Source organism: Triticum aestivum, chromosome 6B, assembly GCF_018294505.1.
Source record: "Triticum aestivum cultivar Chinese Spring chromosome 6B, IWGSC CS RefSeq v2.1, whole genome shotgun sequence".
NCBI lineage: Eukaryota > Viridiplantae > Streptophyta > Magnoliopsida > Poales > Poaceae > Triticum > Triticum aestivum.
The window spans coordinates 200036353-200050723 of NC_057810.1; the positions used below are offsets into that span (position 1 = coordinate 200036353).

The 14371-nt window shown below is 47.4% G+C and overlaps 1 protein-coding gene across 1 annotated transcript; it reads left to right on the forward strand.

The window, feature by feature from the left end:
- The first annotated feature begins 235 nt into the window (after nucleotides 1-235).
- On the forward strand, nucleotides 236-2807 carry LOC123136558 (bidirectional sugar transporter SWEET2a). Its single transcript, XM_044555963.1, has 7 exons — nucleotides 236-538; nucleotides 655-691; nucleotides 794-1010; nucleotides 1094-1252; nucleotides 1439-1558; nucleotides 1660-1793; nucleotides 2500-2807. The coding sequence occupies exons 1-6, from the start codon at nucleotides 469-471 to the stop codon at nucleotides 1774-1776; spliced, it is 720 nt and encodes a 239-aa protein (XP_044411898.1). The 5' UTR covers nucleotides 236-468; the 3' UTR covers nucleotides 1777-1793; nucleotides 2500-2807.
- Nucleotides 2808-14371: the final 11564 nt, after the last annotated feature.

Genomic DNA, 14371 nt, shown 5'->3' on the forward strand with positions numbered 1-14371 from the left:
TGAAAAACAATAAACAGTAGCTGTGCTGCCGTGGTCGCCGCGTCGAGGTCCACGGTGTCCACGTGCGCGTGGCGTGTCGGGTGAGGCCGCGCCGCCCGTGTACAGCGTCGTGCGTGCCATGGCAATGGATCAGACCGGGCCGGCCATCAACATCCCCGACCGACTTTTTTCAAGGAATAAGATCCCAGGATATCCACCTTCCATTCCACGTGCCTTTTTTTGATTTGATTGTAGGGGTGGAGCCGTGATAAGAGGAGGAGAAGGAGGAAGAGGAGGAGGAGGAAGCGGGCCAGCTCTTTGTCCCCTGCTGTTCCTGCTCTTGCTCTGAAAAGAAAGAACCCACGCTCAAGCGTCTGCTGGACACGTCAAAAAAAGAAAAGAAAAAAGAATCATCTGCCGGAGGAGCGAGCGGGGATCGGAGGGGGCCGGGAGCAGCTGGGATCGGGATCCTCTCTCTTCCTTGCATTGATGGCTTCCCTGGGCTTGCCCGGACCCTCCTCCTACCACGACCTCTGCTGCTACGGGGCAGGAATCGCAGGTCAGCACCACCGCCATTCCCTTTGCTCTGCTTCTTAGGCTCTGCCGTCGTGGAGCAGGCGGCCAGATTCGGTCCGGCCAGTTCTTGACCGCCGTCTTCTCTTGATCTTCTTCCAGGGAACATCTTTGCCTTTGTGCTCTTCATCTCCCCGCTGTAAGTCCGCCCCCGTTTACATTTCAACCCGATTTCTTCTTGGCTCGGCTCGAATTGCTTCAAGACGCTGCTGCTGATCTGATCGATCTCTGCCGATCTCAGCCCAACATTCAGGAGGATCGTCCGGAATGGGTCGACGGAGCAGTTCTCGGCCACGCCCTACATCTACTCGCTCCTCAACTGCCTCGTCTGCATGTGGTACGCCCTCCCCTTCGTCTCCTACGGCGTCGTCCTGGTCGCCACCGTCAACACCATCGGCGCCGCCTTCCAGCTTGCCTACACCGCCGTCTTCATCGCCTACGCCGACGCCAAGAAAAGGGTGGGCACCCTACCCACCGCTTGTCCTTCGCTGCCTTGCCTGCATCTATAAGTTTGACTGATGTGGTTACTTTCTTGCTGCAGCTCAAGGTGTCCGTGCTGCTGGCAGGGGTGTTCTGTGTGTTCGGCCTGATTGTGTATGTCAGTATGGCGCTGTTTGATCACAAGCCTCGGCGAACATTCGTCGGCTATCTCAGCGTGGCGTCCCTCATATTCATGTTCGCATCCCCTCTGTCCATCATTGTGAGTCCTGAAATATTTATTTCCTGCTTTATAACTAACTCAAACCTGTATTCCATAGCCACATCTTCTGGTGTATAATTGGTCCTTCATAGGTTTGATGGGTTTGGCGTTGTTGATCTCATCTGACCATGTTTGTTATCTGAAATGTATAGTCCTGTAAATGAACTTTCCTCTTGTGTTTGACAGAATTTGGTGATCAGGACCAAGAGTGTGGAGTACATGCCCTTTTATTTGTCGCTATCGATGTCCCTGATGAGCATGTCGTTTTTCGCATACGGGGTGCTTCTGGATGACTTCTTCATATACGTAAGATATAGTTTTCTATTGCTGATCAGGGATTTTGCTTGGAGGGTTGCCTAACATCATGTCTGTTTGGCCCTTCTTTCTTGTTCGTTTGCCAATTACAGGTTCCCAATGGCATCGGCACAGTCCTAGGTGTCATACAGTTGTTGTTATATGCCTACTACAGTAGAAAGGGATCGAGAGACGAAGCCAGACGGCCATTACTAGTCACACATACATGAGCATGCAAGACAAGAAGGTTGAGTTTGAAAAGCTATTTACTGTTATATGCGGCTTTCCCATTTCTCGTTGAGTTTCCTGATCATGGTTTGCCTCTCCATCACACGTTTAAAGCGCCATTTCAATGGTTTGTGCAAACTTTGGTGTCTCGTTTGAATTGTGTGTCACATTCGTTAAACAAACATGGAGGGCCTATGGTGGATGGATAATAGCTCCAGCTCTGTTGCCACCTGCCATAATATCTGTTCCCTTTATCTGAAAGCAAGAACAACAATAGAGTAGTTGTCTGTACAGGTAAGCAAGACTTGTAATGTTTGCCAAGTTCAAGAGTGAAGATCTCTAACAAGTTCTATTTTAATATAATCCAAGAGTAAGAAAACTTGCGAAGCAATATATGTTTGTTGTAAGAAATGGTGTCTTGCAACAAAAGGAGGCCAGGTCAAAGCTGATTTAGCCAAGGAAGGTTAGGAAGCGTCAACTTCTTGTGCCAACAAATACATTTTAGCACGAAATATAATTTGGCGGTCAATGGTGGTGTCACTTTCTTGAAGCAAATTGCTGGTTTGAGTTTTTTTTCCTTTGCGCGGAAAATTGATGTTTGAGTATGGCTTGCACGTTTTGTGGTTTTTCTAGAAGGCCACAGGCAGAACATGAACCAGTCAACAGATGTATTTCAGACGCAATACTAGTACATGGTCTGAACTTTTTCCTCTCCCAAATTTCAGATGGATGATTCCTAGGGCATGTACAGTACAGCCATCGCTGTAAGCCTACAGCCTGCCTGCAGCTCAGGGTTGAGGTTCTCTGCATTATTTTGTTTATGTAAAAAGCTGGAGTAGTGCTAGTTTAAGGTCCTCGAGTCATTTGTTTATATTGTTTTACCGGTCAGCCATTATTTGTTTATTTGATGCTATGTGCGGCTAGCATTAATGGATTACTGATGTGTGTATACTTTGATGGATGTATCATGTATGTGATCTCTACAAGTGTAGAATACCAATGATCCCTCTTCAAGAATTCGTCCGATTAATCACTTAATTTGTCAATTAATCCTTAATTTATAGGGCACTGAGTAGCTGATAAACTGGTAAATCGGCCATTTAATTGATTAACTTGCCGATTAGCCTATTAATTCCGTACTTGCCAGCCTCGGGCTCGGGCAGCTACCAGTTAAAGATTGTCTCCACAATGCCAGTGATACCAACTTTCCCATGCTCCCATTAAAAAGATCAATTTTAAATATTTTCAAAATTTTGGAAGAAAATATGAATGTTCACAAGGAATGTGTCTGCAACTCCTAAAAAATTCAGGCCCAGATTTGAAATGCACATTGTTGAGAAACTAAAAAGATAAATCCTGATGTAAATAGGATCAATTTTAATTTTGTCTTCTTGTGTCACTATTTATACTAAATTTGTCATTTTTGTTTCTCAATGTGTACCTTGAATTTGGATCTGATTTTTTTAGGAGTTGTAGACACATACCTTATAAACATCCAACAAATTTCCTGTGATTTTTTTTAAGATTTTTTTTTCAAAGTTGGTATCATGGGAGGAATGATATCACCTGACACGTAGAGTACAATACAATTATAGAAAACTGTGATTTTCAGGTTATAAAACTGAGCGAGCTCTCAGGAAAGGAAAAACTTAATACACAATTACTCTTGTAAAGAGTGTTAGTACCCGCCTCCTAGGGGCATCGAAGCGCGAGAGTGCCCTGTGCACCGTTCCTTTCGCGCGCGTCTCCTGGCGTTGCCTCCCTAGCGCGCTCCCTGGCGTCCGATCTCCTCGGGCGCCCCACGCCCCACCGATTCCTCGGGGATCCATGATGCTGGGCCACGGGCGTGACCGGGGCCACCTTGTTGACTTCTTGTGGTAGTTTTTCTCGCGTCGCATGCGTCGTCTCGCGTGCTGCTCCGCGCGAGCTGGATAAGGCTGGGTTGGACTGTCAGCGTCGTTTGCTCGCTGCAGGGGTAATTTGCCCAGGCAAGACGGTTACGTACGCGCGCTCCGGCTACTACCCGCCCAATGGTCGACTCGTGGTGGCGAGGGGTCACAACGGCAAGTCAGCCGACCATGAGGGCCATGCGGCCATGGGTATCCCAGGCAAGCAGGTTATGCGCGCGCGCCCAGCTACTACCCGCCCAAAGTTCAATTGGTGGTAGCCAGGGGTCAATACGACAAGTCAGCTGACATGAGGGCCATGCGGCCATGGGTCTCCCAGGCAAGTCGGTTATGCGCGCGCCTGGCTACCACTCGCCCAAAGGTTGACTGGTGGCCAAGGGTCACGATGGCAAGGCAGCCGACCATGAGGGCCATCTGGGGTCGCAACGAGGTGGCAACGATAGGAGGACGAGTAACCAAAGCCCCTCCACATCCAAATGCGGCATGTGTGAGACTTTGTTGTAGAGTTCGGCTTTACTTGGTTGTTGGCCTACGTTGGGGTGTGCTATGCCGGGCTATGGTCGGATGACGAGCATTGTCCGAGCGTGCACATTTTTTCAATGATGGTGTCGTGGTTTTGTCATGGCAGATATCCTCGTGAAAGGACTTAGTCATGAGGCCATTCCTGCAAGGTAGTACCTTTGTAGGATCGAAAGTATGACGCGGGGAGGCGGGGAGGGGGGGGGGGGGGGGGGGTGATTAGACTACTTGACCAAATAAAAACCTAGTCTTTTACCAATTTTAATTCTTGGCAGATTTTAGCAGCTTAGCACTAGTCAAGCAATCAACCTACACATGCAATTCTAAGAGTATAGCAGCGGAATGTAAATCATTGCATATGAAGGTAAAGGGGAGGAGTTTGGAGGGAGCAAACACAATGCTGGCATGGAGATTTTTGGCGTGGTTTCGATAGGTGGTGCTATCGTACATCCACGTTGATGAAGACTTCAACCCATGAAGGGTAACGGCTGCGCGAGTCCATGAAGGGCTCCACCCACGAAGGGTCTACGAAGAAGCAACCTTGTCTATCCCACCATGGTCCTCGCCCACGAAGGACTTGTCTCACTTGGGTAGATCTTCACGAAGTAGGCGATCTCCTTACCCTTACAAACTCCTTGGTTCAACTCCACAATCTTGACGGAGGCTCCCAAGTGACACCTAACCAATCTAGGAGACACCACTCTCCAAAAGGGAATAGATGGTGTGTTGATGATGAACTCCTTGCTCTTGTGCTTCAAATGATAGTCTCCCCCACACTCAACTCTCTCTCATAGATTTGGCTATGGTGGAAAGATGATTTGAGTGGAAAGCAACTTGGGGAAGGCTAGATATCAATATTCTTGTGGTTGGAATGGAATGTCTTGGTCTCAACACATGAGTAGGTGGTTCTCTCTCATAAAATGAATGCAGGAAGTGTAGGCACGTTCTGATAGCTCTCTCCACGAATGAAGAGTGGGTGGAGGGGTATATATAGCCTCCACACAAAATCTAACCGTTACACATAAATTCTCAAACTCGGTGAGATCGAATGGTGAAACTCGGTCAGACCGATTCAGGTCAAAATATGAACGTTAGGCTTTTCGGTGGGACCGATATAATCAACTCGGTGGGGCCGATGCGCTAGGGTTAGGGCATAACTTAATCTCGATGAGACCGATCACATGAACTCGGTGGGACCGATTTCAGTAATAGGCACACAGGGAGTTGGTCAGGCAAACTCGGTGGGACCGATTTACTCATTTCGGTGGGACCGGAACGTTAAGAAAAGGAAACAGGGAGTTTGCATTGCGAACTCGATGGGACCGATCGCTCATTTCGGTGAGACCGAAATGTTGCAAAGGGAAACAGAGAGTTCGCAATCCCATCTCGGTGAGACCGAGATCCCTATCGGTGAAACCGAAGTGATTAGGGTTTGTGGCAGTGGCTATGTCAAATGAACTCGGTGGCGCCGGATAGATCAAATCGGTGGGGCTGAGTTTGACTTTTAGGTTTAGGACATATGTGGAAATGAGAAAGTGGTTGAGGGTTTTGGAGCATATCGCTAAGCATTTTGAGCAAGCAAGCCATTAAGCAACACGTCATCCCCTTTTAATAGTATTGGCTTTCCTATGGACTCAATGTGATCTTGGATCACTAAAAAGAAAATGTAGAGTCTTGAGCTTGTTGCCAATATGTGTCCTTAGCATTTTGAGGGGTCTACATCTCTAGTCCATGCCATGCCAATCATTGAACTTTCTGAAATGATCATCTTGAAAGAGCATTAGTTCAATGAGCTATATGTTGTTAAGAATTACCACCCAGGGATTAGTTGCACTTTCAATCTCCCCCCTTTTGGTAATTGATGACAACATATAGATCAAAGCTTCGACAAATGATAATAAGAATGAAAAACATTGTTGCTTTGAGAAGTATGTGATAAGCAAGAGCCCCCCCTCACTAAATTTGTGCATTATTTAAGATTTTCTTTTGAATGCAAATGCACAACCAATTAGGATCATGGGTTACTCTTCCATGTCACATACATCTTGGCGGAGCGCTCAAAATGATAGAAATAGGAACAAGCACTCATCACCAAGGCAAAGTGAATGATCATACATAAAAGATAGAGAATATCATCATCCAAGCACAAGCATTACGTATGATATGATCAAACACATGAACATACAAAGTATCTCACACACATAATCAAGAAGTATCAACCAAGCAAGCAAGCAAATAAGTAGCAAAAGAAGCAAAGCTCTCTCTCTCTCTCAGCCTATAATCTATACACTTTCTCTCCCTTTGGCAAGAAGTTACCAAAAAGCTTGAAAATGCATAGTGTTATGCGGCTCTCTAAGCTTGATCTTCAGGAGGTGGCGTTGAGAGGACTCCAAGGATGAATGCATCTGTTGAAGTTGATGGAGCTGGTGGAGTTGCCACTAGAGGGGCAACTGAAGTTGTGGCTGCAGGTGCTGATGCAGTAGCTCTATTGTCTGTCACTGGTGTGCTGCAGATCTCTGTGCCCTAGGCACTCTTTGAAACACTTCAGTGGATGTTTTCCCTTTCCTCTCTTCAGCTTCTTCTTGGAGCTGCTCAACTATTGTTTGTATTTCTGTCACCTTCAAGTCAAGATCATAGAACTTTGTTTCAATGATCCTCTCCAGGCTTTGTTGATTCTGAGTCAGGGTGGCCAATCCTTTCTCAATACTCAAGGTAGCTTGAACAAGATATCCAAGTTGGTCTTGCTTTCACTTGAGGAAAACCTGGGAAGCCTCTTCAGCACTTGGCATCTTTGCTGCCTTCTCAGCTTTTGCTTTCTCCCTCTTCTCTTGAGCCTCAACTGATGCGGGGTCTTCAGCATTCATGACAACTGTGTTGTCCTCAAAGTCAGGCCTCAGGGGAAGATGCTCTTTGTCCAACAAATACACTCCTTTGTTCATCTTGGAGTTAATCAACATCTAGATGTGTGGAGCATACCCACATGATCTTTTCTGGTCAGCAGTTGTTCTCTTGATGGTCTCAACAATCAAACTCATGACCTTGAACTTCTGGGGCAAATCAAAGAGCTGAAGCAAGTTGATGGAGTGGCCTCTGTTCATCCTGTGATCTCCTGATTTCGGCAACAAGGTGTGCCTCAGGCTGGTGTTCATGGTGGCCAATCCTGACATCAAATAGTACAATGAGCCTAGCTTATGTGTCTCCAAGGCTTTGTCAGGTATATCCTTGTACATGTTGGCCATGGAGTTGTGGTCCTTCTTCTTCTCAGCATAGACATCAATGTCTTTTTCAGCTTCTTCAGGGGCATTATGAGCTTGTCCCACTCAGCAACAGAAGATTGGTACCTAGTACCTTCAGACATCTAGACAATCTTGCCATCAGGATAGAAATGAGCTATTGAATAGAACTGCATAATGAGCTCATCATTCCACTTGGTCAATTTCTGACCCACAAACTTGTCAACTCCATTGAGTTTGAAGCTTTCATGCACTCCTGGAAAATGATCTTCGTTAGCATCAATGTATTTCTAGTCTATCCACTTCATGTCACACACAATGGGCTTCTTATCTAGGAGCATAGTCTCATAGAAGTCATGTTGTTCCTTGGTGTGAAACCTGTAGTCCACATCATTTCTTCTCCTCACAGCATAGGGATCTACTTGTCTCCACTATCTGAGACCTGCATCCTTTCTCTCCTTCATGTTCTCAGCCACTGGATGATTGTCATCATGATCTGGAATCTCTGGCTTCAATTTTCTGAGCACTTGGGATTCCTCTTCTTCTTCTTCTTCAATCTCAGGCACTGGGGCCTTGTTCTTCTCTGCAGCAGGAATGTTTCTAGTGCTTCTCTTTAGTGCAGACTTGGAAGCTTGAGCTGGAGCTTTGGGGCAGTCTTGGGATTTGAAGGAGCAGCCCCAGACTTGATGGCATCCCCCATCAGCTTTTGAGTCTTGGCAGGAGGTGCATCTTACTCTTCCTCCTCCTCTCCTGCAGAATCTCTCACCATTGATGGCTTTCCAATCACTCTTGCAATTTTTTCCTGGCCCTTTCCTTTCTTTTCTTTCCACCTCCATATTCTCTGGTCTCAAGAGTAAATTCCATTGTCTCTTGTGTTGATGCTCTGGCCTTTGACATTGGCACTCTCTTGGCAGGAGCTTTCTTGTTCTGACCTGGCTTGGTGGTAGCAACATCACCATATTCCTTCTGGAACACTTTCTTCTTTGAGGTCACTTCCTCAACTTCAAAATCCTCATCCTCTGAATCTGAGGTTTCATTCTTTCTCTACCTTGTTGTTGCCTTAGGCAGGTTGCCGGGAGTGCTCCTGCTCCCCTCATCATAGCTGCCAAGGGACTAGTGCCCTCACTCAGATCCATCTGCTCCTCCGACTTATTATGGCTGTCACTTTGATCAGACATACTGCCACTTCAAACTGAGAGCTGAACATGTGAATAGTTATGGATGAGATAGAATGGATGAGCATCACAAACTGTAGAGTTTTTGCAAAATAAATGAGTCAAAAACTTAGTTTTAGTTTTCCACAGAAAGCATTTCGGAGCTACCGATTTGTTAAACTCGGTGACATGGAAGCAACTTTGGAGTGTAAACTAGTGGAATCGGTCAGACGGAGACATAGTTCAGTGACTCGAAGAATGCTAGGGTTTCACAAAGTTCTGAACTCGATCACACCGATTTGCAAGTTTCAGTCAGACCAAAAATTACAAGTGCAATGGCCTAAGCCAAATCAGTGAGACCAATTTCTACAACTCGGTCGGTCCGAGATTAGTTTGGCGGAAACCTAACCCTAAATTTTCTAATCAAAACTAATCTAAAGGAAGTTTTCTCTGGATAGATTGATCTCATACTTGGTAAGAAACATGGCATTGTCTTTGTGGTAACAATCAGAGGTAAAAGATTGCACAAAGTGTCGAACTCATACCCTAACTTGGCGATGAGCTCTCTACGGCGGCAACAGAGGTGAAGATTTCCGTTGACAGCGGCGGAGACCAGCGGCAGGAGGTCGCTGGTGACGAGAGGACGATCCAGAGACCTGAGTCGACATAGCAGGACACGCACGGGCGAAAAGGTTTCGGAGTAATTTCCAAAATTTGACCCATCGGTATATATATCCTGACCCTGTCGGTGTGACCGAGTGGAACAACTCGGTGGCACGGAGATGCAGAACCGCAAGCTGTTATTGCAACTCGGTGTGACCGAATAGTTGTAATCAGTTGCACCGAGATTGAAAACCTAGATTAACTCAGTGAACTCGGTATGACCGAAAAAGATGAATCGGTCAGACTAAAATGCATAGAGAGGTTTTGGAAGTTGAAGTCTATGACGAATCGGTGACTCTGAGTGCTCCTCACCCAGAGGGGTTGAATCTGACTTGATCAAACTTTGTGATGTAGCATGAATAGAGTTTGAGACGAGAAAAGCATAAACAACTATAGGAAGTTCTTAGGCATTCTTGTCCATCCATTTGGCAAAAGAGGAAGAGACAAACAATCAAAGCAACACATGGATGTCCTCGAATGAGAAAAGTATGCATTCAACATGCTCACACAATAAAATGGCAAATGAAATATGTGGCAAAGCTTGCACAATCACTCTAGCATCTATCAAGCAATTGGCGATGCCTAGGTCATCTATATATGAGTATATTGACTTAGGAGTCAAATGAGAACATTGATCATAGGTCATACTCATCGTTTAAGCACAAGTGGGGTTACCACTTTTACATAAAGCATAGTTGTGTTTGAGGGAGTCCTGGATTAGGGGGTCCTCGGACAGCTGGACTATATAGTTTGGTCGGACTGTTGGACTATGAAGATACAAGATTGAAGACTTCGTCCCGTGTCCGGATGGGACTCTCCTTTGCATGGAAGGCAAGCTTGGATATTCAGATATGTAGATTTCCTTCTCTATAACCGACTCTGTGTAACCCTAGCCCCCTTCGGTGTCTATATAAACCAGAGGGTTTAGTCCATAGGACAACAACAAGCATAATCATAGGCTAGCTTCTAGGGTTTAGCCTCTACGATCTCGTGGTAGATCAACTCTTGTAATACTCATATCATCAAGATCAATCAAGCAGGAAGTAGGGTATTACCTCCATCGAGAGGGCCTGAACCTAGGTAAACATTGTGTCCCCTGCCTCCTGTTACCATTAGCCTTAGATGCACAGTTCGGGACCCTCTACCCGAGATCCGCCGGTTTTGACACCGACATTGGTGCTTTCATTGAGAGTTCCATTGTGCCATCATGATAAGGCTTGATGGCTCCTTCAAACATCTGCAATGATGCGATCCAGGGTGAGGTGTTTCTCCCTGGACAGATCTTCGTATTCGGCAGCTTTGTACCTGCGGGCCAACTCGCTTGGCCATCTGGTGCAGATCGATAGCTACGCCCCTGGCCATCAGGTCAGGTTTGGAAGCCTGAACTACACCGCCGACATCCGCGTAGACTTGATCTTCGACGGATTCGAGCCCGTGACAGGTGCGCCGTATAGTCACGATGAGCACGACCTAGATCTGCCATCAGACGGTGTTCAGGAGAATGCACCTACAGCTGCCCTGGCCTTAGATCCGGAGCAGATCGCGCCATCCGAGGACGGGTGGATAGACCCCGCCATGGAGGCCGCACACTCATCAGCGATAGAGCCGAACACAGACTTCACCTCCGAAGAGATCTGCGTCATCGAACCCTCGGACTCGTCTCCGGTCATGGGTTCCGAACCACGCGCATCCGTGCCTATCAACTCTGATTGGGCACCGAGCATGGAGTTTACCTCTGCTGATATCTTTCAGCACTCACCTTTGGGCAATGTGCTAAATTCACTTAAATCTCTCTCACTGTCAGGAGAATCTTGGCCGAACTATGTCCGGCTTGAGTGGGAAGCGGACGACGAAGAAATTCGTTCCCCACCCACCACCCACATAAAAGCCACTGTCGACGACTTAACCGACATGCTTGACTTCGAATCCGAAGACATCGACGGTATGGACGACGATGCAGGAGAAGAACAGGAACCACTGCCCACAGGGTGCTGGACAGCCACCTCATCATATCATATATATATGGTGGACACGCCCAAAGATGGCGATGGCAATGAGGCAACAGAGGATAATCCCCTTGAGAAGCAATCTAAGCACCGACGTCATAGGCACCGCTCTAAGCCCCGCCATAGAAAGAATAGCGATGCCGGCACAAGAGATGATAGTAATCCGGATGGTGCCAAAGACGAAAACAATCCCGCCCAGCCAGGCTTCGAGCAGGCCGAACGGGAGGATGGGCAAGCTAGCCCCAAGGAAAAAGCAATGGATGGAGAATCAGATGATGACAATTACATGCCCCTCTCCGAAGACTAGGCGAGCCTCAGCGACGAAGAATTCATCGTGCCTGAGGACCCCGTCGAGAAGGAGCACTTCAAGCGCTGGCTTATAGCCACTACAAAAAGCCTGAAAAAGAAGCAGCAGCAGCTTCAAGATGATCAAGATTTGCTAACTAACAGATGGACTGAGGTCCTGGCAGTCGAGGAATACGGACTCAAGCGCCCAAACAAAAGTTACCCAAAGTGCATGTTGCTACCTCAACTCGAGGAGGAGGCACTAAAACCTACACTACCAGTGCATGATGCGGTTGACCGGCCACCTCGTGGACGAGACAAAGCGGAGTATCAACCCGAAGTCCAGCCCGCACCCCGCCGCCAAACAAGCAAAAACACGAAGGCCCAAGGCTCCACACATGACCTGCAAGACAAAATTGGAAAACAAAGCAGGACAGTCAAGATTGATCTATGGATCACGGGGGTGCACCCCAACGCGTGACGATGACCGTCACGCCGGATACACTAAAAGCAAATCCGGCCGGGCCGAATACACCAGACCAGACTCATTTCAACTGTGTCGTGATATAGCCCAGCATAGAGGCGCCGCACACCCCCTATGCTTCACCGAAGAAGTAATGGATCATGAATTTCCAGAAGGGTTTAAGCCCGTAAATATTGAGCCTTACGACGGGACTACAGACCCCGCGGTATGGATAGAAGATTTCTTTCTCCACATTCACATGGCCCGCGGGGATGATCTACACGCCATCAAGTACCTCCCATTAAAACTTATGGGACCGGCTCGACATTGGCTGAATAGATTGTCGGCAAACTCCATCGGAAGTTGGGAGAACCTAGCAGACACATTCCTGGATAACTTCCAGGGCACGTATGTGCGACCACCGGATGCTGATGATTTAAGTCACATAACCCAACAGCCCGGAGAGTTAGCCAGGAAATTCTGGACTCAGTTCCTAACTAAAAAGAACCAAATTGTCGATTGTCCGGATGCCGAGGCCCTAGCGGCCTTTAAGCATAATATCCATGACGAGTGGCTTGCCCGACATCTCGGCCAAGAAAAACCAAAGTCCATGGCAGCCCTCATGAGACTCATGTCCCGCTTTTGTGCGGGCGAGGATAGCTGGTTGGCTCGTAGCAACAACACAGCAAGCAATCCTGGCACATCAGAGGCCAGAGATAGCAACGGCAAGCCCCGACGCAACAAACACAAGCGTCACAAAAATGGTGATAACGCCGAAGACACGACAGTCAACGCCGGATTCAGTGGCTCTAAGTCCGGTCAGCGGAAAAAGCCATTCCAAAAGAACAATTCGGGCCCGTCTAGTCTGGACCGCATACTCGATTGTCCATGCTAAATTCATGGCACCCTAGGAACACCAGCCAATCATACGAACAGAGAATGCTGGATCTTCAAACAAGCCGGCAGGTAAGGTGCCGCAAACAAGGAGAAAGGGTCTCAAAGCAATGACGACGACAAGGAGCCCCGATCACCAAACAAAGGAGGGCAAAAGAGATTTCCCCCACAAATCAAAACGGTGAATATGATAAACACCATCCACATCCCCAAACGGGAACGGACACTCTTAGGGATGTCGACTTAACGGAGCCAGCCGCCTCACAATATAAACTATGGCCGATCGCTTTCGATCGTATGGATCGTCCAGCCAATACCAAGCAGGGCAATTCAATCGCACCTGTCCTCGACCCAATAATTGACGGATTCCACCTCACACGAGTCCTTATGGACGGAGGCAGCAGTCTAAACCTGCTGTATCATGACACAGTGCGCAAGATGGGTATCGATCATTCGATGATCAAGCCCACTAAAACCACCTTTAAAGGTGTTATACTAGGTGTGGACGCCCGTTGTACAGGCTCCATCACTCTGGAGGTAGTCTTCGGATCACCAAACAATTACCGTACAGAAGAGTTAATCTTCGACATTGTCCCTTTCCGTAGTAATTATCATGCACTGCTCGGACGTACCGCGTTTGCTCGATTCAACGCGGTACCACATTATGCCTATCGAAAGCTCAAGATGCCCGGTCCACGCGGTGTCATAACAGTTAATGGCAAGGCCGAACTCCCCCTCTATGCTGAAGAGCATACCGTCGCCTTAAAGGCATAAGCAACGAGTGGCATCCTTCAATCAAACCTCGAGTCGACGGCCAAGCTCCCGGACACCGTCAAGGGAGTCTGAACTACTTCGCGGCAGGATAGCCCGGCTCGTCCGGAGCTCAATTAAAATACTCTGGTAGTAAACGGAGGCACAACTAGGATAGGCTACACAAGGCGGCTTAACCGCTCCATGGCACATAAACATCTTTTTTCTTTGCAGGTCCACTTTTGCGTAGGCCAGGACTAGCGACAGGGAAACAACTTGAATGCGTAAGGGAATCCTTAGAGATGCCCCTTGATGACCATCCGGTTACACTCCGGATCTGCACACAGCCTCCTCTCGCTCGATCTCAGCAGGTTCCGAAGTCGTATTTCTTTTTCTATCACACTACTTGTATTCGTATGCATTGACGTGTTATTCAATTACAACATGTGGCTTTATATGACACTTATCTGCTGTAGTTTCCTATTGATACGCTTTGTCAAAATGGCATCCGTATACTGTGATATGCCTTAATATGCCAGGGGCTTCATTGTACCCATAATAACGGCAATAAAGTCCGAGCAGCTTCGTGGTAGTTCGGCACCCCGAACTTATAGCATTATATGCATCAGCTCCGAATCATGTCTTGGGTCAATAGTTGGGTTTGCCCGACTCCCATGTTTTGCTGCCTTACCTTCCACTATATTGGCTAAGGCGACACAGGGA